This window comes from Thrips palmi, unplaced genomic scaffold (assembly GCF_012932325.1).
Source record: "Thrips palmi isolate BJ-2018 unplaced genomic scaffold, TpBJ-2018v1 HiC_scaffold_4, whole genome shotgun sequence".
NCBI classification, from domain to species: domain Eukaryota; kingdom Metazoa; phylum Arthropoda; class Insecta; order Thysanoptera; family Thripidae; genus Thrips; species Thrips palmi.
This window is the reverse complement of record NW_023144631.1, coordinates 6,080,416-6,103,370: the sequence shown is the minus strand read 5'-3', so window position 1 is coordinate 6,103,370 and position 22,955 is coordinate 6,080,416. Positions and strand designations below refer to the sequence as shown.

General features: G+C 63.9%; 1 protein-coding gene across 2 annotated transcripts in view; it reads right to left on the bottom strand.

Moving 5' to 3' along the window:
- Window positions 1-259: 259 nt before the first annotated feature.
- LOC117649686 (Krueppel-like factor 8) overlaps window positions 260-22,955 on the bottom strand; it is a 39,233-nt gene continuing 16,537 nt past the window's right edge. For both annotated transcript variants that reach the window (XM_034392649.1, XM_034392650.1), the window contains 4 exons: window positions 21,669-21,822; window positions 12,269-12,380; window positions 10,056-10,333; window positions 260-2,058 (listed from right to left, as the gene is read on the bottom strand). In XM_034392649.1, coding sequence (XP_034248540.1) covers window positions 1,886-2,058; window positions 10,056-10,333; window positions 12,269-12,380; window positions 21,669-21,822 — 717 coding nt within the window. In that variant the 3' untranslated portion in view covers window positions 260-1,885. The remainder of the gene's footprint in view (window positions 2,059-10,055; window positions 10,334-12,268; window positions 12,381-21,668; window positions 21,823-22,955) is intronic.

Sequence of the window (22,955 nt, the reverse complement as noted above, 5' to 3'; positions counted from 1 at the left end):
TAGGTGTTTCTAGTGGAGGCGCCGGGACAGGGAGGCTCCGAGCAAGACGTGACGCGGCGCTCGAGGAGTGACTGGTGTTCCGAGAAGAGGGGGGCAGTGCCGCGCCGTGCCTTGCCGTCGTCCCGCCGCGGCCGAGCATATTGACTTTCGCAAACTATAAAGTTTGTTCTGTTGAAGATGTTTGCTCCGCGGTGGGCGCGTGAAAGTGTGGGCGGGGTGTATGTACACCACCAGCAGGAAAAAAACGAGAAACATTGAGTTTTGTTTATATTTTTTTTATTCTTTCAACAACAACTCGTCAACACAAAAAAAGGAACTTGAAACTATACTGTATTGGTAGCGCATGGATAAGTACTAAATATCATGCCAACGCCAGCACCATGATATATTACTTGTCACCACACTACAAATAAATAAGTTCCCTCCGAACAACATTTACAAACGCACAACTATATGTACAACCAAGGACAATATGATTTACAAAAATTTACAGAAATCGTATCTTAATGGACTCATCGTAAAATATCTTATTTATATCCTAGGAATAGTCAACAAAATAAATAAAAACGTCGCATTTTCGCGCTCCAATTAAATTCTTTCTTTTTTTTTACACAGCACCCTTTATCAAATACGTAGGAATGTATCTGCCGTGCCTCCAGCACACCATATCACGAGAAGAATCATACATTGGACTAGAGGCGTACGAAATTGCAAAATTAATCGAAACAATATGGAAGTATTTCGAAACGGCGGTACAAAAATAGAGAAAAAAGTTTGTAAAAATATAAAAATCTACAACATAACGAGTTTTTGTTTTCAAGCTGGTTAAAAATAATTTGTGAGCAAGGATAATCGCACAACCCCTGATTTTTCCGTGGATCCATTTGTGGCCAATACAGCTAGGCCAAAACTCAAACATTCATAAGGGTAAGAAGCCGCGGCCTGACGACCGGCGGAGCGTCCCTTGGAGCCACGCAACGCAGAGGCCCCGGGAAACGCTAGAGATCTTTAGAAATACTTAGCACCTCGTCACCAAGACGTGCCCACAGATCTTTTTCTAAAATACTATTTACAGCACCCATAGGGTAGAATCTTTTGTACTTTACGAAGTGATGACAGTTTTCAAAAACTAAAACTGCAGTCCGCTCTGAAGACTGCAAGCAACATTAATAAATCATCATCCCCAATCAGCTGTTTTTTTTTCATAAACGAAAAAAAAATTATTGCCTTTGAGTCACTTACTTTCACGCATTCTTTCTTTCAGGTATACACAGCCAAGCACACACACAGGCACACAGGGTGACATTCTTTTATTACTGCGTATGGCAAGAATAGCAAACGGCAGTGGTCCCAAACTCAAGCATCCGGCCCTCGCAGTAATCTTAATCAAATTTGTGCAATTAGAGAGTAAACGTTTGGCTTGGAGGTTCGACTGATGTGAGTTTGAAGCCACTGAGAATGATTAAGTAGACGATATGAACACTGGGTTGCTACATCACATAGGACAGTGGCTCGCACCACACTCTGTACTTCAACCTAAACATACACTTTATCAAAAATATGATATAAATTGTTTCTAATCCCATTCTGTCATAAGACGCGATGTCCTATGGGCTTAGAAAGTAAAGGACGGATCAAACTAGACGGTAACACATTCGGCAAAAACAAATGCCGAAAGAAGAACAAAGTCAATTTCAAAATTTCACCCAAAACATCAAATTTTACAGGAAACATTGACGAAACTTGGAAATTCGCATCAGAACAAACACACTCAGTTTCCACTCACAGCAAACAACTTAACCGTTTCGGTGGATTCATCTGACCAGATTCGAAAATACAACAACAACTAACAACAACAAGAGCGTTTGGGCGTGTCACCACGGTGTCAGTGGCGCTTCATGTGCAGCGAGAGGTGGTCGGACCGCGAGAAGGACCGCTGGCAGAGGTGGCACTTGAAGGGCTTCTGGCCAGTGTGCTTGCGGAAGTGGCGCGTCAGCTCGTCCGACCGGGCAAACTTCCACGTGCAGCCCTCCCAGGTGCACTGGTACGGCTTTTCACCTGGAACACCAAAACACCCCAACGGTTAGCAAATGCAGTCTCCGCTGTGAGTCCAAACTCCTTCCGCAGTGCCGCGGCGCGCAGCAGAGACAGCTTGCAGCAGCAGCCATCAAACCGGAGCCTCCATAAAAACACGGCCAATAATTATCATGCACCCGGTGCACTGCACCGCACTGCACCGCACTGCACCGGGCCGCCTGGGAAAGGGGCCGCCTGCCGCCAGGCGGAGGAGCAGCGCGGCGGCATCGCGCGGCCAAATAGAAAACGCGCCGAGGAGAGGAAAAAAAAACCGCCACATGCAACCAGTCCCTATATTTTCAAGCAACGTTTAGAATTAACGGCGGTGGCGGCGGGAGAGGCTGCGGAGGCAGAGTCCGCGAGGAAGAGACCGCGGAGGCCGTGGAGGCAGAGAGGCCGTGCAGGCAGAGAGGCCGTGCAGGCAGAGGCCGCCCCTCCCACAAGGAGGCCCTGATGCAGTAATGAGGCGCGATTTGTTTGGCGAAGACGGCCTGCCCGGCCAGACAAAGGGGGTCAAAGCGGCAAAGCGGGCGGCCAGCGCCTCGGCCAGCGCCCTGCCCGAAGCAGCAGGCTCACTCCGAACACTGCTCTCATCGCTCCGTCCCGCTCGCACTCGAGGGGCGCCACGCGGGGGTGCGAGCGAGACGGAGCGACGAGACACTCGTGCGGTCCTGCTGACACAGCACTCATCCTCGCGGCCCTCGAGGCCGTCAGGCTGGCCGTCGTCGGTCTGGCCGTCGGCTGGAATGCGGAGGGGCTGACTGGCCGAAGCATCTCCGAAACGGCGCCATTATTTCAAATCAGATTCCGAGCGCGGGAGGCGGCGGTGAGAGACTTGTCGAGCGGCGCCCGCCGCCAGCAGACTGATTCCGAGAGTCGCCTTCGTCGGTCTGTCCCCCTCGCACCTATACGGCACGCCCCATGAGTGGGAGAGAGACACGGCGACGAAAACGGCTCTCGGAGTCGGTCCCGCAGAAGAAAGGGAAACGAGATGCGCCGTCCTGGCCAAGTGCGGCGCGTTCTAGCTCGGCAGCGCGAGCCAGGGCGGGCCAGGGCGGGCCAGGGCGGGCCAGGGCGGGGCGTGGCGCTCGCTTGCCCAACGGCCCACACGGTACACTACACTGCGAGGCACGGCCAGGCACGGCCAGGCACGGCCAGGCACGGCACCAAGGCAGAGGGCAGCGGTCCTCAGCCCGGATTGCGCCATGTCACCGCTGACGACATGCGCACTGTGTGTGTGTGAGTGAACCCTCAGTCCTAATGCGGCCCGTATGCCCACCGTGCGGCACAGCGCAGTCGCGGCGCAGCCTGTGCACCTGCACCGAGTTGATGAATGGCCAGGGCGTGGCTAAGCGCGACGTGGCGGCGCGCGGCGCGGTGGCGGCGAGTCGCGGCGAGTCGAGCCGAGGAGCCGCAAGGTCCGAGCCGAGCGCCGCGAGCGGCCAGGTCCTGGGAGAGGTCAGCAAACCTCAACACTTTTTCGAGGCAGCATGTGCAAGGTGTGTGCGCGGCGCGCGGCGCACAGTGGACGACCGCAGACATTACTTTAGCCGCCGTTTAGAAAGGTACTGCAATTCGTGTACATTGCGGCAACTGCCCCCAAAATGCCTCAGAAGGCTCCGCGCGCTCGCCACCGCACGCCGCGTCGCACGCCGCGCGGAGCGTCGAGACTGGGAGCGCCTGCGGAGTTCGGGGGTATGCCGCCCGCCGGGCACGCGTGTCGTCTGCGGACGCGGCTGCCTACCCGCCGGGCGGCCCAGTACCATTACCATTACGGGCTAGACCATTTCAGGCCCGCCAGGCCCGGTCGGTCACGCCGCCCCGCCCCGTTCGCCCAAATTACGGCCAGAGGCTCGTCGTGGCGGGGCGGGGCGGGGCGGGGTGTCCGCAGGGCGGACATCGCCAGCGGGTCGCCGGGTCGAGGTCGTTGACGGGTGGAACGCGGTCCGGGCGCGCTGCGCGCTTTCACGCGAGCCTCTGCGCCACGCGGCCCTGGGCCCTCGGCGTTATCACGCTATACGCGCCGCGTTGCCGCGTGCCGCCATGCTCGCCGCGTCCGCGCACTTTTCCCGCTGGAGAGGCGGCAGGCCGACCGACTCCAGCTGACTCCAGGAAGGGCCGCCTGCCTCTCCAGTCGGCCATAGGCCCCAGTCCCGGCCGGCCGGCGGGCCGTTTAAAAGGAAGTGCCACGGCGGTCCAGAACGGCTCGGCCAGACCGGCCGTAGTGCTGTAGGTGAGGGCACTTGCTGAGTTATATGAGCCATCCCGTGATGACCACCACAGCGCCAACGGGCTTGCAGCGCGCGCCCCGCGCCCGGCCGCCCCGCCGCCCCGCCGCCCCGTCCGGCAGGTGGCCCTGGTGACCCCGCCGCGCGCCGCACCCGGATACGAAAGAGCGAGACGGGGCGAGACGTGGAGGAGGCTCGGAGTGAAAGACTCACGCAGCGCTCCACCTTCTTTAATGATCGCATAACTTACGGCGGAAGACACTCCCCCCGAACTACTCATCCCCCCTCTCCCCTCGTAATGGTCAATTGGTCGCGGTACGATTGCTCTCTGCTCGGTACGGCGCACGGACGGTCCACGCCGTTTTAAGGAGGGAGCGCGCGCGCTCGACAACGCACGCCGACCGGCGCGTGTCGCGGGTGGCCTCAAAAGGGCTGCACTCGCGAACTCGCGACGGGAACGCTCGCCTCTCTGGCTCTGTGTGGTGTGTGTGTGTGTGTGTGTGTGTGTGTGTGTGTGTGTGTGTGTGTGTGTGTGTGTGTGTTTACGTGGAGGTTAAGGCACTGGAAGGGACAAAGGTGTGCGGGGCACGCAGACAGGCGCTGACTGACATACAATCACGCAGAGGGCAGACACACGGACGGCGCGAACTGACAATGAAACGGTGGTCGTGACGTCAGGACGCTCTGGGAAGCTCAGCATGCACTTTGCGGTGGCGGCCGGGCGGACAGACGGACAGACGGACGGACAGGCAGACAGACAGACAGGCCGCTCTAGCCTTGATCTTGATCGGGCGGTGAGTGAACGGCAGCGCCACTAATTAGGCGACTCGATGCCCCGGCCGCAGTACGGCCGCCCTGGCCGAGGCCCTGGCAACCCTCCTGGCCCCAGTGTCGCGTCGCCGCTGACGGGGTCGGCGTGACGCCAGCGTGGCAGTGGCGTGACGCGGACCTGACGGCGCGGCCGGGTGAAGCCGCCACAAGTGCCCCGCGCCCCGGCCGGCGAAAGCCCTTTGCGCGTCCCGCAGAACGCCCTGCGCCGCCCTGCGCCCCGTGGCGCGCGTGACGGTCTTGTCGACGGGGACCTGCCGCGGCCCGGCGGGAACCCTGGCGAAGGGCACGCCGCGGCCCGCAGCCTGATTCCGAGAGTCGTTTTCGTCGCTCTCCCGCACCTCCGCGTGACGCCCCACTAGTGCGAGAGAGACAGAGGCCGACCCTCGGAATCAGTCTGCTGCAGCAGCCTGCAGCAAGCCCGGCTGCGTGCTCGACCCGTCCGCGCCCCGTGACGAGGCCCCCGTCGACACCCGTCCCTCGGGGGGCGAAGCGGCGAGGCGGCCGGGGCAGGCGAAGCGCGCCGCCGCGCCGATCGGACGCTTCCGTCGTGACGCCGTGACGCCGACGAGACACTTTGGCGATCGCGGTGGAGCGGCTGAGCGGCGGGGCCCAAGGCGACTGGCCTCGCACGCCATATGTGTGTGTGTGTCTGTGTGTGGTGTGTGTGTGTTGTGTGTGTGTGTGTGTGTGTGTGTGTGTGTGTGTGTGTGTGCAATCTCCAGATGCCGCCGTCTGGTAGCGCCGCGCTCCCGTCTCCATCCCGCCTGAATGCCGCTTGCCGCAGCCTGCCTCTCTGGACCGATCCCGATTGCCTCGCCTCGTCGCCGCCCCGCCGCCCCTCCAAGAGCAGCCCGGGCTGCTCTGCCTGCTCATCCTCGGCCCGAAAAGCAAAAGCCACTTCGAAAAGCCGTAAAAACGGCAATAATCGGCGGACGACCCGAATCAAGACCCAAGTCGGCCCGCGCCCCGCCGCGCCCGCCGCTCTTTATGGGGCCATTTCGCCGAGAGCTGCCCGGGCCGCCATGGGCCGCCATGGGTCCGCCGCCACCGAATCGGAGCCTTTACGGGCCGCGGTGCGTTCCAACAGGACCGACAGGCCCGACAGGTGTGAAGACGGCCACGCGATAAGTCCACCATTACTCCCTGCTTCGCCATTATCAGCTCGTAACCGCATGAACCCTGCGACTGCCGACTGCGACTGCCGACTGCCACTGCCGACCCAGTGCCCGTGCCGGACTCGCCCGGACCACACACCGGCCGGCCGAAACAGCCTTTACTGCCGCCGGCCGGGCCGCCCAGGACACAAAGTTGTGCCCCTGTGCGGCTGCTGCTGCTGCTGCCGGCGGTCAACGACTCGGATGACTTTGGCACTCTGTTTAGGGATTGATTATCCCGGGCCTCCCAATGAAAGGCGTGCGCGAGGCCGGGGCCTGGCGGGGCGGGGCGTGGCGTCGCAGAGGAATTCCAGGCCGCCGCGACGGACACACCCAACAGCCAGTGCGCGGCCAGGAGGGCACAATGCCCCAAGTAATCCTGACGCATGACCAGAGGCGGCCGGCCGGTCAGTCTGCCACACAGACAGACAGACAGACAGACAGACAGACAGACAGACAGACAGACAGACAGACAGACAGACAGACAGACGGACGGACAACGAAGCCAGAAAATGAAAACGACGTCCAGCAGGCCACACGAAAGCCTGCACGCAAAAGCGCGCTTCCAGCCGGCAAGCCTCCTGGGGCTCAATCGACCGATCTCGGCGACGACCAAATTAAGCCGTCATGACGGGGGCGGGGCGGGGCGGGGCGGGGCGACCGGCGACATGTCCGGGTCGCGCGGTGGATTCCCCAACGGCATGCAAATGCACTCCGCCGAGCAATTAATCCGCGACTGGACGAAACCGCAACGAGGTGCAAGGCAGCCACACGGCGGCCACACGGCGGCCACACGGCGGCCACACGGCGGCCGAGTGCAAAAAACGTAAACAACTCCGGGAGACGACGAAAACGGGCAGAGCGTGGCCGACACCGCGAGGAGCAGGCGGCAGTAACCTCCGCCCCGACACTACACTGCGCTACACTGCACGCCACACGGCCGAGGCGTCGCGTTACCCAACAGTGTGGAGTTGCACTTAAAGAAGACGGCGAGCGCGGAAATCAAGCAGACTCTTTCTGCTAAGTACTGTGATGTGCGATGTGCGGTGCTGCACCGCGACGCGTCGCGACGGGCTGGCTGCCCATGATTTATCTGTCGGGGCGGAGCGCGGAGCGCGGGGGGAGGTGGCGCGGAAGGGAGGCGGCAGCAGCAGCGGCAGCAGCAGCTTTTGTCCAAAGACGCGCCACACTCCGCCACGACGACATGCAGCGCTCCAGCGCGCCAAAACCGCCAGTATGAAAAATATGTCGTGCCGCAGTGCGAAGTGAGGCAAATAAAAAGGAGGAGGACGACGGCGTGCCTGCATTGTCGGAGCCGCACCGCCTGCTCGGCCCGCCAGGCTCCGACCGTGTCCGTGAGTAAGTTATGGTAACACCTCCTGCGTCCTGCGTCCGGCTGGGTGCTCCCGCTCGCGGGGCACCGAGCTCGGCCCCGTCAAAAAGCACCCCGCCGCCGCACTGTGGGCCAGAAGATCGGTGGAGGCGGCCAAAACTCTAGACGCGTTTTGAGCTCCAGAGGCGCTAAACGGGACTCGAACCGAACGTGTGACCCCATCAACGGATTGCTCTCCGAACGAGGGAATCCATTGGTGGGGTCACGCGTTCGGTTCGAGTCCTGTTTAGCGACCCTGGAGCTCAAAACGCGTCTAGAGTTTTGGCCGCCTCCACCGGTCTTCTGGCCCACTGTGCGCCGAGGACCGCCCGCGGGTCCGCTCCTCCGCTCGACGCACGGCAGAATGGGATCGTGACCGGCTTGGTGACGCGCGCGAGCGGTGCCAGAGTGCCAGGTGGACCCGGGCCGGGGGACCGGCGGTCAGCCTGCCGCACTTGTCTCGGAGGAGGCCGCGCCGCGCCGCCGGCCGACGCAGGTGGCGATAGCATCTCGCTCGGCGCGGTCTTTATTCCCCTGCACTGTTAAATCCAAATCGACGGCCGAGCCTGCCGAGCCTCGCAACGGCCAAGCGCGAGGCGCGGAGAAATCCAAACTGAATTACCAGTGGTGCAGTGCCGCGCCGTGCCGCGCAGCAGGTTCATTCCGGAGCGGTGCCTCGTCGCTCTGTCTCTCTCGAGCCCCTGCGGAGCGCCCCGTCAGTGCGAGAGAGTCAGGCTGCGCCGCCGCCAAAGGGACGCGAAATTTAAAAGCCGCGGTGGACTCGGCGATCGCGCGCTTACTGGGTCATGGCAGCCGACGGCCACCGTCGGGACGCGACCGATCCGCCACGCCACGCCCCCGCTCGCCACTCCCATGCGTTTACGTGTGTGTGAGAGAGAGAACGAGAGAGAGAGAGATAGAGAGATAGAGAGAGAGAGAGAGAGAGAGAGAGAGAGAGAGAGAGAGAGAGAGAGAGAGAGAGAGAGAGAAGAGAGAGTGAGTGAGTGTGTGTGTGTACTCCTGGCGTGGCTGCAGTGGTGCTCTACAGGATGCCGCTCTTATGGACCGAGTACACACACACACACACACACACACACACACACACACACCGCAGAGCGTCCGCCCCACAGCAGTCCGCCCGCCGCCGCGCGGCCATGCATCGCCACACATTCGAACGCGAGCAAACAAGGCCATGCAACGCATTGCAGATCGCGTCCCCGTGTGTGCGTGTGTGTTCGTGTGTACCGCGCCTGCATGTGTGGGTGTGTGTGTGTGTGTGTGTACCTTTCACCGTATGCATGGTGAGCGGTACATGTCATGCCCCGGGCCGACACCGAGTCCTTTAGACCCGTCCCGTCTCCTTTCGGTGCAATAAAGTCGTCTGCAGGGAGGGGGAAGGGAAGGCAGTGCAGGTGTGTGAGAGAGAGGGGCGGGGGTGGCCGTGATGAACCGTGCGAGTACACACACACACACGGACGCCCTGCACCCACACTGTGCACACAGTCCGCTCCAAGGCCCCCGCGCCCCGCGCGTGTCCCAAAAGGCCGCGGCTCAAAAATTAAATTTTCCATACTTCACGCGCGCGGCTCCGTGGCCTGGCCGGGCGGTGGTTTGCAGAGTCGTGGGGGGGGGGGGGAGGAGAGGCGGAGATGCTAGGCGTGGTCCAGCCGTGCCGCGCCGTGCCGCGCGCCCTGCCGCGGCCAGCGCGGTTCCCACGGGCCAGGCCTACGGCTGGACTAAGGCCGACACGCCGGGCACGGGCACGGCGCGCTGCGGACTCGCCGCGAGCTGTGTACCTCCGAGAGGAGGTGTGGCGGGGCGTGGCGGGGCGTGGCGGCCAAAGGGCATGTATAGGTGCGAGCAGCCCGCCCGGCCCGGCACGGCCCCGCGGCAGTGGGCAAAACGGCATTCTTCGGGAAACGCCGACATCATAAAACACACACACACAAACACACACACGCGCGCGCGCGCCCGCACCTACACTTACATAATTCCGATAGCTACAACGCGGCGCGGCTGTCGCGGACGTGCAGTCGACGCACTCGTTCGTCGGCGACGGTGATGTCAGTCTGGCGGGGCGTGGCGGCGCGACGGACGCATCGGCCCGTGCGCCTGCATAACGAGGACGACGCCGGGACGCCGGGACGCCGGGACGCCGGCCGCGTTGTCGGCGTGGGTGTCTCCAGTGTCGCGTGGCCCCCGGTGACCGCGCCGCGACCGCGCCCGCCTCGGCCACGCCCTCCCCGCAGATAACCTCAGTCTCGCGGCTCGCGGCTTCGCCGCCAGCCTCACGGCGATCCGTGTACAGACGTGTTGTACAGACGCGCACAGTGGGGCAGGGCGTCATGCCACGGCGCTTCCCGGAACGGCCCGCCGGCCCGCCTCCAGACTCACCTGTGTGCGTTCGCTTGTGCGCCTTGAGGTGCGAGCTCTTGGTGTACACCTTGTCGCAGCCCGGCACGTCGCAGCGGTGCACCTTCCGTCTCCGCAGCGAGCCGCCGTCGCCGACGTCGCCGACGTCGAGGTCCATGTCGAGGCCCGCGTCCGTCTCCGACGGCGCCGTCTCGGAGCCGTTGGGCGACGAGGCCCCGGAGCCCGACATCGCCGACAACGGCGGCAGCCCGATGGTCAGGGCCTGGTGATGGTGGTGGTGATGGTGGTTGCCGAACACCCTGTGGGCACATGAGGAACCCAGTTAAAGAACAGCGTGTTGAAGAAACGCCTCGGGATGGCCCTCGTTGTGCAAGTCGGGCGCGGACGGGCAGCGAGTCTGCTTGCCCTCGGCTCGGCCGGCCACGCCCCGCAGGCTGTCCAGGCGGTGCAGGCGGGCACGTCCAGCAGGTTGCATAAGGCGCGGATGAGTCACTGCATGGCGGCCTGGCGGCGCACCGCTGCATTTTCCCACAGCGCCGCGCTCTCCGCGCCCGATGACACCCTTGGGCCTCGGCATCTCGGCGGCCGCGTCGGCGCACTCGCGGACCTCCATCTCGCACGAGCAAACTGCGCCCGCGGCTACAGACTGTAATGCCCTGGGCGCGGCGGGGCGCGGCCGAGTGGTGCATTGTTCCGAGAAAGGGCGGGGCGGCCAGGGCGTGGCAGGGCGTGGCGGGGAGGCTCCACGACGTGGCCCCACCCGCCCCGCCCTGACTTGCACCACCACGACGGCCGCGCCCCGCCACGCCCCGCCACGCCCGCCACGCCCGCCACGCCCCGCCGATCCACGGACCCATACCGCACATTTGCATGTCTGGGAGGAGTCGGCGTGGCGGGGCGTGCTGGGGCGGGGCGGGGTGGGGTCGCTAGCCGCGGTACGCCCTTAGATGACGGAGTCCTCGAGGATGAGGATCTCGCTTTATCTCGCCGAGGATGTGCTGTGGCCGAGGCCCGTCCCGCCCCGTCCTGCCCCGGGGCCCAGCCCGCCCCGCCCGCCCTGCCACATGTACTCCGTAACGATACTCATCGCCGGCCAAGTGAGTGAGTGCGAGGCGTTTCAGCGACTAACAGAGTAGGTGCTTGGACGGGGGCGTGGTGGCGGGGCGTGGTGGCGGGGCGCGGTGGCGGGGCGACTCACGAGCAGGCGATGAGCACAGGTTTACGAGGCCCTGCCCTGCCGTCTAGAGTGTAGGTGACTGGGTGCGTGAACACAAAAGGTAAATAAAACTGTCGCTATTGTCTTGGGGAAGTCCTTGCACTGGCACCGATTCCCTGGCCAAAAGGCCAAAACGCCCCAGACTCAAAACGCTGTGTGCGGAGCACACGCGTAAAAAGTAAAAAGCAAAAATAAACGGCGCACCGACCAAACGACACGCCAGTCTCTTTCCGGCGACCGTTCCGAGCCCAACCAGGCCAGGAGGAAGATGACTATTATTGCAGCCTGGCCTGGGCAGCCTAGCGTGGCGGGGCGTGGCGGGGCGTGGCACTGGGGCCCCGCGAGGGCCGCGCCCTGCCGCGCCCTGCCCCGCCCCGCGCACAGCAGCACACAACGCTCTCACGACACGGAGCTAGGAGGGGTCACGTCGGGGTCAGCCCGCTCTCTGCACGCCGGCCGCGCCCGGCCGCGCCCCACCACGCCCCGCCACGCCCAGCCACGCCCGCCACCGCGCGGCGATGGCGATCCGGTCCGCGGGACGATCCCGTCCTGCATCCCGTCGTGTCGGCGTCTCGGCGCGCCATCCCGGGCCCGCCCATCAAGGTCGAGCGGAGAGCGCGGCGAAGCCGCGACACACATGCACTGTACTGCACACGTACTCGCGTCGCGGCGCCGCCACTACGGGGCGTCGTCGGCGGGGACGGGACGCCGGCGCGGCCAGCGCAGCGCCAGCCGCGCCAGCCAGAGCGGCTTATCTCGGCCGCGATATGTGTCGCACCGCGTCGCACCGCGTCGCACCGCGTCGCGCCCGGCCAGGTGTGGCTTCGCGCTGTGTTTGTGTGTGCGCCTCCTACCTTCACACACACACACAACACACACACACACACACACACACACACACACAGAGTCACACGCTGTGAAGTGGCGTCATCGCCGGGACGACGCGACGCGCCCGTCGACGCCCCGCCCCGCCCGGCCCGTGGAGAGCCCCGCCCTGCCCCACCCTGGCGATACTCACAGCGACGCGTCCTGTATCCTGGTGAGGGACAGCAGCGTGGTGGTGCCGGTGCGCAGCGACTCGAGGCATGAGGACAGCGTGTCTGGCGGCGGCGAGGGTGGCGACGGCGGCTCTGCAACCACAGGCGGAGAAAATCAGCGAAAATGCCTTACTTTGGATCGGCTGGCGGCGCCGCACAGGCCTGCAGGGCCTGCAGGGAGATTAGGGCCGCGCCTTTCGTTAGCACTTGAGCCGCGCGGCCACAGGCACGCGGGGCGGGGCGGGGCGGGGCGGGGCGGGGCGTGCCGCTGCAGTGTACGTTACGGGTGTGGCCGGACCGCGCGGCCCGGCAGCCCCACTCAGGGCGTGGTCCCCAGGGCGTGGCCCCCTGGGAGGGGCCGCCGGCCGACGCCCTTTGGACGCGCGGTCCGGTCCGAGTCCCGGCCGGCCGGTGTGCCCGGCTCTTGTTTTCGAAGCGCGTCTTCCTTCCCCACGTTAACAGCCGCACCGAAAAACCAGGCACTCGCACCTGGGCAATAATTTAATCTTTTTTGGGGGCTTCTCTCCTCTCTTCTCTACCCGGACGGGACGGCTGGCTCTTCCGGTGGCATCCACTTGCTCGGTCAGTCAGCGTCGCCAGGGCGTGGTTAGCCGGGCGTGGCGGAGAGCGGTCGCCGGGGCGTGGTGAGGGAGTGGCCGAGGCGCGGTCTCTGGGCGCGGTCGCTGGGCGTGGTCGCTATGGGCGTGGTCGCTGGGCGTGGGGTCGTTGGGCGTGGTCGCTAAGGGCGTGGTCACTAAGGGCGTGGTCGCTAAGAGCGTGGTCGCTGGGCGTGGTCGCAAAGGGCGTGGTCGCAAAGGGCGTGGTCGCAAAGGGCGTGGTCGCAAAGGGCGTGGTCGCAAAGGGCGTGGTCGCAAAGGGCGTGGTCGCAAAGGGCGTGCGGTCGAAAAGGGGCGTGCGCAAGGCGGGGTCGCAGGCGTGTCGCAAGGGTGGTCGCAAAGGGCGTGGTCGCAAAGGGCATGGTCGCAAAGGGCGTGGTCGCTGGGTGTGGTCGCTGGGCGTGGTCGCTGGGCGTGTAGTCGTAGGGCTTACTCATTTCGGTTGGGCCTATTTTTGACCTTGCAAAGAAGAGTATCTCAGCTTATCACAACTAAGTGTTTAAAGAAATTCTTAAGATAAGCTTACATAGTACTTGGTAAGGTTTAAAGTAGTATGCGCGGTCGTCAGCGGTCGTCAGGTCTTGGTCGCCAGGGCGTGGCGGGGCGGGGCGCGGTCGCTTGGGCGTGGTGGCCGGGGCGTGGCAGGGCGTGGTCGCCGGGCCGTGGCCAGCGATGGGGTGTGCCCTGAGGCGGAACTATGTATCATGCTTGGCGTGGCAACTACGTGCTCCGTCACCGCGAGGCGCGGCTCGCCGAGGTGTGGCGCGGCGCGGCGCGGCGTGGCGTGGCGGGGCGTGGTGGGGCGTGGCGGGGCGTGGCGGGGTTCATGGCCGCGCCATAGGTCACGGCTCATCCCAGCCCATCGCGCGGCCCTGGCGACGCTCTGGCGACTAAACCGGACGAGTAGCCAGCCCCGTGCAGGCCTCCACGCCCCGCCCCGCCCCGCCCCGCCCCGCGCCCGGCCGAACTGAAGCAAGGCGGTTGACATCGCGGCCGTGGCGGCCGTGGCACACAGCCATACATTTCGGGGAGAAGGACGACGGGGCGCGGAGGCGAGGCGGTGGGGCATTGGCTTCGGCTCTTTCCAGCAGCCTGACACTCCTGACACTTGGTGCTTTTACTTTTTGCACACGCACGCGACCTGGTCCGAGTCCTGCCGGCTGCAGGCAGGCTGCACAGGCTTCCGTCCGGGCCTTCCTCGAGCCGAGCGCAGGCAGCACGGCACCTCCGGCACAAGGTCGCGCACGGCAAGTCGACGGAAAGAAGGAAAAAAACAAGCCGCGAAAAAAGAGGCGCGATGATGCACCCACCGGGCAAGAAGTCAAAAACGCGCGCAACATGTTTGCAGTAAATAAGCGCCAGGGGTATCGGCTTCCTCGTAAAGGGAGTCTCCGCTTCGCGCGCTTCGCGGCCGACGGCGAGCTTTTCGCGCCGGCTTCGCAGGTGGTCCCCGCGGCGGTGGCCGGCGCCGCCCTGCAGTGCGTCGAGTACGCGGTCGGCCCGGCTGCCCCGCACCGGTTCCTCAAACAGCCATACGGCGTGCATGCGGCGCGCCGGCACGCTAGGCCCGGCCAAGGCCCGGCGGAGCTTCGGCGAGGCAGAGAAGACGACTCTCCCCATGATTACGTACCGCCATGGCGGCACCGATACCGATACCGAGACCACCGCGCCGCTCCCAAACTCAATTTCAGCGGCAAGGGAGACGAGGCCGCGCCGGACACCACTGCAAGTCGCCTTGCCGACGCACCATTACGCGTGATTGTTTTTTCCTGCCTCGCTCCGCACCATGCATGCTCCGCACCATGCGTGCTCCGCACCGCGCGGAATCACACACGATCTTAAAAGTGGAATAAGCCCGCCGGCCGGCCGGCAGGCCGTGCAAGTGCAGCCAAATTGAATCACGTCTCCCCGCGGACGGCCAGGACGGCCGGGACGGCGGCAGCATGGCAGCTCGGCTCGTAAAATTCCAGAGCCCACCACCGGTACCAGCACACCAGTCTTGCCGCCGTCCTACCGTCGCCGCTGCATATGCGTTCCGGACGAGTACCCCACCGGACCTCGAGGGGGCGGTGCCGGGGGCGGGGCGGGGGCGTGGTCGGGGGCGGGGCGGGGCAGGGGGGGGGGCGGCGGGCGGACCTGCCAGGCCGCGAGGCTGCTGAAGGTCGGGGGTCAGATCCGCTCCACTGCCCGCCTGCCGTTCTATCCCATGTCCAGTCAGGCCGGCCGCTCCCCGGCCGCACCGAGCGGTCCCACTCGGAAGTCCCGGACGGCCGGAATGCAGGCCAGCCTCGGGCCAGGCCGGGCCAGGCCCTATGCGTAGCAGTGGCGTGGCGGGCCGAAGCCGCACAATCAGCTTGGACTCTGGGCCGGCCGCGAGGGTTGCCTACCCACACGAGTAAAAGGGCCACTTGTGGAGGCGCCGGCGCGACAGCGCGACACACCGCAAACAGGCGCCTTTCCACTGCACTCGGCACACTCCTTGGCCGCAACGACAGACACACACACACCTACACTCTCTCACACACACACACACACACAACACACGCGCACGCGCGGCCTGTTGTCTCGGCGCCGCGGTTATCTCACACAACAGGAACGACCTTGGAGGCGCTCAGGTGCTCCGCGGGGCTGGCGGGCTGGCGAGGCCGGCGGCGCTCGGTGGGGCCCATCAAGTACGGCCAAAGCCATCCCAATCAGTGAGTCACCGCCTTCATTCGAAAGCAAAGCGGCCGATCTTATGCTGAGTCGTCCTCCCTTCCGCGTCCCGCGTCAGTCCGAAGGTGTCCCGACGCAACTTGTCCCCAGCCAGGCCAGGCCACGCCGCGCCATTCCGTTTCGCCGCGCGTCGATTTTTCCTTTCCTCTCGTCTCCGCTCGCCGCTCACGCTTGCGCGCGCGCGCATGAAAACACGCACGCACGGCACGGACAGCCTCATAATCGGTAATTGCTCCACGTACACACACTCGGTACTCGCGGTACTCGGTACAGTACTTGCCGTAACTCTCGGCAGGTGCTGCCCGCCGCGTCCCGCCGCGGCGCGTCGAGTCGATGAGGTCACAGGTCGTACGCTCTCGCACATCACCCGGCGGGCCGTCAGGCGGCAGACGGATTCCGAGAGTCGTTTTCGTCGCTCCGTCTCTCTCGCGCCGCTATGGCACGCCCCATGAGTGCGAGAGGGACAGAGCGGCGTCTGCAGGCCGCCAAGCAGTCCCCGCCAGCCGCGCTAATCAATTCAGCCGAAAGCGTAGACAGGCTCAAGGGCGATCCGCGCACTCCGCTCCGCGGCGGGGAGGGCGGCGCCGGGCGTGGCGAAGTAGGGGCCCAAGTTGGCTGCCAGTCCGGGGACTTCCCCGCGGCGTTTTCGGGCGCCGCGGTCGTATCACGGCGATTGCAGGTGCAGGGCCGGCAGGGCCGCTCCATAGCCTCGAGCCGCCAGCCTCCAGCACGCCCCAGCAGAAGCAGGACCACTACACTCGCTCGCCTCAAACGCGACCGCCGTCCGCCGCGCGAGCTTGCACACACACTGGCACACGCACGCACGCAGAGCACGTGCAGCCGCTGATTGATCCCCTGCCTGTCTGTCTGCCTGTCCGTCTGCCTGTCTGTCCGTCCGTCCGCACGCACTCGGCCACTCCAGCCCGTCGTCCGGCCGTCACCTCGTTCCGTTGCAATTATTCGCTGTTTCCGCTTCACATCGCCATTACGCGACGGTGCTTGCTGTGTCGGCCGATTCCGAGAGTCGTTTTCGTCGCTCTGTCCCTCTCATGGGGCGCGCCGTATAGGTGCGAGAGAGACAGAGCGACGAAACCGACTCTCGGAATCGGTATGCTGGCTCCGTCTCACCGCGCTACGCCGCGGGCCGTGCCACCGCCTGCAGCAGCGCGGCGGCGGGGCAATGAGACCAAATTTAATTTGGCGGCCCCCGTCGCCCCGCCCCGCCCCGCCGCGCCGCCGCGCCCCCCGCGGTGCCGCCGCCACGCCGCTGCAGACCCGGCGGCTTGACTTGCTTGACTTGGCGGCGGCCGATTACCAATCAACAAGGGCGTGTCCGGCGTGTCCCCCGCCCCGCCCCGCCCGGCCACGCCACGCCCCGCCACGCCCTCAATCTCCTGCGAGACATTAGACGTTCAATTAGGCCCGCCACGCCCCGCCACGCCCCGCCGCGCCCCGGTTCAGTCTCTGAGGGAAACTCGTAGACTACTGGCCGGTCGAGTTGACACGCCCGCGCGGCTTGACACGCTGAAACGTGCGCATTAGGGCAGCAGGGCCACCCAGCCCGGCGTGCCCGGCGCCATCATCCGGTCCACAATGCCGGCCGCAACGGCGTGCTGAGTGAAAGGAGCGGCCAGGGCGCCACCGAGTGCCGTCAGTGCCGCCAATGGGAAACGATTTGATTTGACCCCCCGCGCGCGCGTATGGGATAAGGAAAAGATACCCATCGGGCATTAAGGCGAGGGGTGAATCACTCGGCGTTCTGGTGTACACATGAGTACATGAGTACGGGTGAGTACACCTTAGAAAACTCATAAATTTCACATTTTTAAACGTTTCAAAGGCTTTATTTAGTGTTTCAGACACAAAACCACCAAATCTTACTTCAAACTAGCGAATTTTGCTGAATTTAATCTTGTGAGTACACTGACTACAGGCTTATTTGTACACATGAGTACACCAGTGATTCACCCCTCGCATTAAGGCCCGTGGCGTCGTCGGCCCGGTCGGCCCTGGCGCGCGCCCTCCGTTTGGTCACACCGCGGAGGCAGTCTGTCACGCCCTCGTCACACACGGCGGCGCGGCGCGGCGTGGCGTGCTGGTGCATGGCAGCCTTGAGTAGCGCGGCGCGGCGTGGCGGCGACAATCTAGAGGCCCTGCTGCAGCACCTGTCCGTGCACAGCCGCCGCTCACGCCTAGCCTGCCTCTCGTTAGCGATTTCCACACGGAAACCTTGCCGCCGTGGAAGCGGCGGGTACAGTGCAGTTGTACTGTGCGGTGTACAGTACCCGACCCGCGACCGCGACCGCCCCCCGAAGCAGGAGGCGGAGCAGCGCAGCAGAGTCGTTATCGTCGCTCTGTCTCTCTCGCACTCATGGGCGCCGCTCGTAAGTGCGAGAGAGACAGAGCGACGAAAACGACTCTCGGAATCAGTCCACTGCGCCCTTGGGGCCCTTGGCGGGCAGGGCTCGCCGCTAAGGGCAGTGCCGAGGGCAGGGCACGCCTCACTCCACTTGGCTGCGCCCCGGGCCGTGTCCGCGCCGTGTCCAAGCCGTGGCAGGCGCCGGCCATTTCCCTGATTCGATGTCACAGCCTTGCTTTGTGGAGCCTGCAGGGCCCGCAGCCGCGGGGTTCCCTCTGGTTCCCACTGCCGCGCTGCCGTGCATCGCAGTCACGGCTGCAGCCACGCCAGCCACGCTATCCGTCCATAGGCCAGCGGGCGCCGACGCCAGCCTTGTGTCAACTCCCACAGCCTTCTCCACTCCGTCTTCCAGCGTGCCTCCAGCGTGCCTCCAGCGTGCCTCCAGCGTGCAGGGCCGGCGGCAGCGCGCCTCGCCGTCGAGGAGTCGAGGCCACCGCAGCGACACTGTGATAAGCGCCGAGCGCAGCGCGGCCACTCCCACAACGTCTTCACTCCGCTTCACTCGCCTCCGTAATTTAATCGTCGTCTCGGCCTGTCTCTGTCGCTCCCGGTGCACCTTCTCGCTCAGTCTTTCGCTGCCGCCCTGCCGCCGGATGATCAGCGTGTAGTTACGACAGCGAAGTCGAGCATAAACATGATATAATAGACGCGCGGCGGGTCAGCGAACACAGACACACGCACACACACGCACACACACACGCACGCAAACAGACATCTGCATCGGGCTTTAGAGGGACTTTGGCGGAGACTCCATGCCATTTAGACACGACGTTCACATCGGTACACTTTCACACACACACGCACTCACTAATGCACACACACTTACACACATATCATCGTCGATATGGCAGAGCCCCCGCGCGCGACGTGGGGGAACGCCACGCTGTCTCTCTCTCTCGCTCTCTCTTCACCTTTCCTAAGCCATCTCTCTCTCTCACTCTCTCTTCACCTTTCCGCGCGCTCGGTATATAAACGATTTATGGCATATCAATTATACTTGTAAATGCATAACACATAAGCAATACAGCCGAGACGCGTCTTCTGGATAAGAAGTTCGTTCTCTCTCTCTCTCTCTCTCTCTCTCTCTCTCTCTCTCTCTCTCTCCTCTCTGTGGGGACTCGACTCACCATCCATCTACTGCTCGCACTCTCACGCACACACTCGCACACACACACACACACACATGCACACACTCGCACGCTGCTTCACCCTCGGCCGCCCTCACGGAGAATTAAAAGACTTTGGTACACACTGCCGTGCTCGGCCGCGCTGCACTGCCATGAATGGGCTGAATGACCCGCCAAGGACCCACGGACCCTCGGCAGTGCTGTGGCTGAGGCCCCAGCACCGTCGAAGCGGCCGTCGAGAGAATCCAAGGCACACATGATTAATACAGCCCGCGGCTCGTATCACAAAACGGGAGCCATGGGTGCGAGGGCGAGAACGAGGCACTACTTGAGGTGCCCGCACAGCCGCACACCTGAAGACTGATTCCGAGAGTCCTTTTGTCTCTCTCGCACTGAACGTCGCTGCCCGTGAGTGTGAGAGAGACAGAGCGACGACAACGACTCTCGGAATCAGTCTGCTGGCGCATTGAGGCGCTCAAGGGGCGATAGACAGACAGACACACACCGTGGCGCGCCGAGGCGGTCCAGACTGGAGCACGCAGAGGAGGTGGACGTGGACCGATGCGGACGCACGGGCTGGCTTACACTCGAACAGAGTACAGAGTAGTGCGGAGTCGTACGGACAGGACCAACACGCCGTGCCTTTTGTCCGGGCCTAACGACCAAACGAATACACACGCCACTATACGGTACGGCCCAGGGCGTGGCGGGGCGTGGCGGGGCGGCGTAGCCTCGGCGAGCGATCAGCTGTTCCCACGGTCCGCGCCCCGCCTCGCCCCTTCGCCCCCCCCCCCTGCACGCTCTCCTCGCACGCCCTCGCCATCGACTGCGACCGCCGCGCCGCGCCACGCCACGCCGCCCTCCCCCGTGGCCAATCGCCGCGAGCCTGCAGCGCTTGTACGGAATAATAGGAACCATGATCATCGCCGTCACAGCCGCGCTTGTAGGCAATTAGAATTTCGCGCACAGAGGGGGCGTCGTCGGCGTCCTCGGAGAGTCTCTCTGCTCGGGCCAGCCGACCACGCCCTGAAGGGCAGGCCGGGCAGGGCCAGGCGGGGCCGGGCAGGGCCCACCTGCATCATCAGCATTTCTACCCCGCCCCGCCCGCCCCCCGCCCCGCCCCACCCCGCCCCGCCCCGCCCCGCGCCGTGACGAGGACCTTCTTCGACGGCGCGGGCTTTTCTCGGAGTCACGGGCAGGTCGTGCGGGTAGAGTTCCGTGCAGCACTGGCCGGGGCGTGGCGGGCGAGGTATGGCTGCATGCCCCAGTCCGGTATCCAAAGCAGGCGCCCGCCCCGCCCCGCCACGCCCCGGCCCTGTCCCGCGCTCCTGATGAACTTTTAATGCCCCATACTGCTGCTATACACGCGGCGTGGCGGCGTGTCGTGGCGCCGTGCCCCGGTCGCCGTGCTGCGGACTCTGCAGGCTCTGCGGGCTCGGCAGGCTGCAGCACTGCAGCGCACACACCTTTATTTCGTAGCGTACCTGGCGGGGCTGGCGTTGCGCACATTGTGCGTCGCAACGGCCTCCACTACTATACGGCCCTAATGCAATAACGATGCAACGATGCATTTATGCGCCGGGACACATTTGCACCGGCCGAGAGCGCGCGGGCCTGCGTGTGTGTGTGTGTGTGTGTGTGTGTGTGTGTGGTGTGCGTGTGCGTGCGCACTGCATGATCAGCATGCGGAAAGCCTCTCCCACGGGCTTTATGCCCTTGCCCTCTGTGCTGTATACCCTCGCGCCACCTTGCGTACAAGTCTCCGCGCGCGAGAGAACACACTCACACACACACTGACGCACACACGCACGCGAGTCCGACACGGACGCAGGCGCCGCCGCTGGAGGCGCCATGTGGCCTAAAGGGCAGCGGGCCGTCGAGCCGGACACACTGGACATAACCAGAGCGCGGCCTCTTTGGCGGCGTCCTCCTGGACGGCGTGCCCCTCCACGACGTGGGGGTGGTCAAAACCCCGGAGTCGCTAAATGGGACTCGAACTGAACGTGTGACCTGACCCCACCAATGGATTGCTCTCCGAACGAGGAATCCATTGGTGGGGTCGAAAGCTCGGTTCGAGTTCTATTCAGCGACTCTAGAGCTGAAAACGCGTTTAGAGTTTTGGCCGCCGGCGCCGGTCTTCTGGCCCACCATGCGTCTCCGAGCCGCTACTTACAAGCCTTAGGGCGCCCAGACCAAGGCGCCTCCCCGGCTGCCCGACACGACACACGCATAAATCGCGGCGGCCGTCAAAGTGCGCGGCGCGGCGAGTTTTGCGAGGCAAAAGAGCGTCGCGGCGCCACCAAGCAGGCCGAGGAGGCCGCCGTCCTGGTCTATCACCGCCGATATGTACGCCCCGCAACGAACGGCTCTGAATAAAATAAGCATTGACCCAAAACGTCCATAAAGCAGCGCGCAAAGCGCGGTGCCCATCCACACATACACACACACACAGCTCTCTCTCTCTCTCTCTCTCTCTCTCTCTCTCTCTCTCTCTCCCACTCACCTGGGCTGGGGCTGGCCACTCGCACCTGCAGCTGGAGCTCCTTGGGCTTGGGCGTGGCCGACAGCTGCGGGGAGAAGTGCGGCACCTGCAGCACCACGGCCGGCGCCTTGACGCTCAGGTCCACGGGCTCCATCTGTACCGGGGGCACCGCCGCCTGCAACACACGGTCCGTCATCATCACCCTGGTGAGCAGCGACACACCGCGACACACACACACACACACACACACACACACACACACACACACACACACACACACACACACACACACACACGTGTACAAAACGCTGCCGGACGCCGCGCGAATTTCCCCCTTTTCCGTACAGTTGGGCCACAAACACGCCTCATGCATAATCCAAGAGAATGCTGCTGCTGTGCGGAGGCAGGCAGCCAGGCAGGCAGCCAGGCCCGGTACGGCACGGCCCTGGAGCCTCCAGCATCTCCCTGCCGGCCCTGCCGGTCCCTCGGAGCAAACAGTCTGTACTTACAACACGCTACTTGAAATTCCTCGTCGTGGCCAGTTAGTTTTCCACGGACTTCCCTTCCGCCCCTGCGGCCCTTCACTCCCACATGGCCCGGGCGGGCCGCGATGTTGTTTTTCAGAAAAACATGCAAGAACTGCCGAAATGGGATTGTAATTCAGGAAGCGGCGTGACCTTGGCAGCCATAGAGAGCAGAAAACGCTAAATCTGATGATTTTTTTTCCTGTTTTAGTTTAGAATAAATTAAGCACGCGGGCTGCGTACCGGCCGCGGCGGATTCGAACGAAACCCCGCGTGCGTGGACGCGACCTGCGAACTCCGACCCCCACTGCACACCGCGCCCTCGCTCCCTACTTGGCCAAACACACACAGACGCAGTGCGTGTCGCAGCCAAAAGGCACCTAATCTAACCGTTTCCCTTTGTCCCTGCACGGCGAGAATGTGAGAGAATCCTTGGAAAGCGGAAGACTCCGACGAAGACGACCCATAGTCACCCGACCCCGCGTGTGCAGAATTAGAATTACCAACGCAAAATACCATTCAAACTTCCCGCGCGCGCGCGCGCGCCGTCCTCTTTCCATTATTTTCTTTCTCGCCACGTTGTTTACTTTTTTTCCAGTGCCGCGCGCACCTCTTCGTGGGCCTCATGGGATGCGAACCCGCGCCGTACCGTCCCGCCCCGCCCCGCCCCGCCCCGCGGTCACGTAGTCGCCAACACGTCCCGGTGGCCAGCGGCAGGCTGGGCAAGCGAAGCGCGGCCCCGCGGCTCCGACGGCCGAGCCGACGGCCCAGTGCGCGGGAGGAC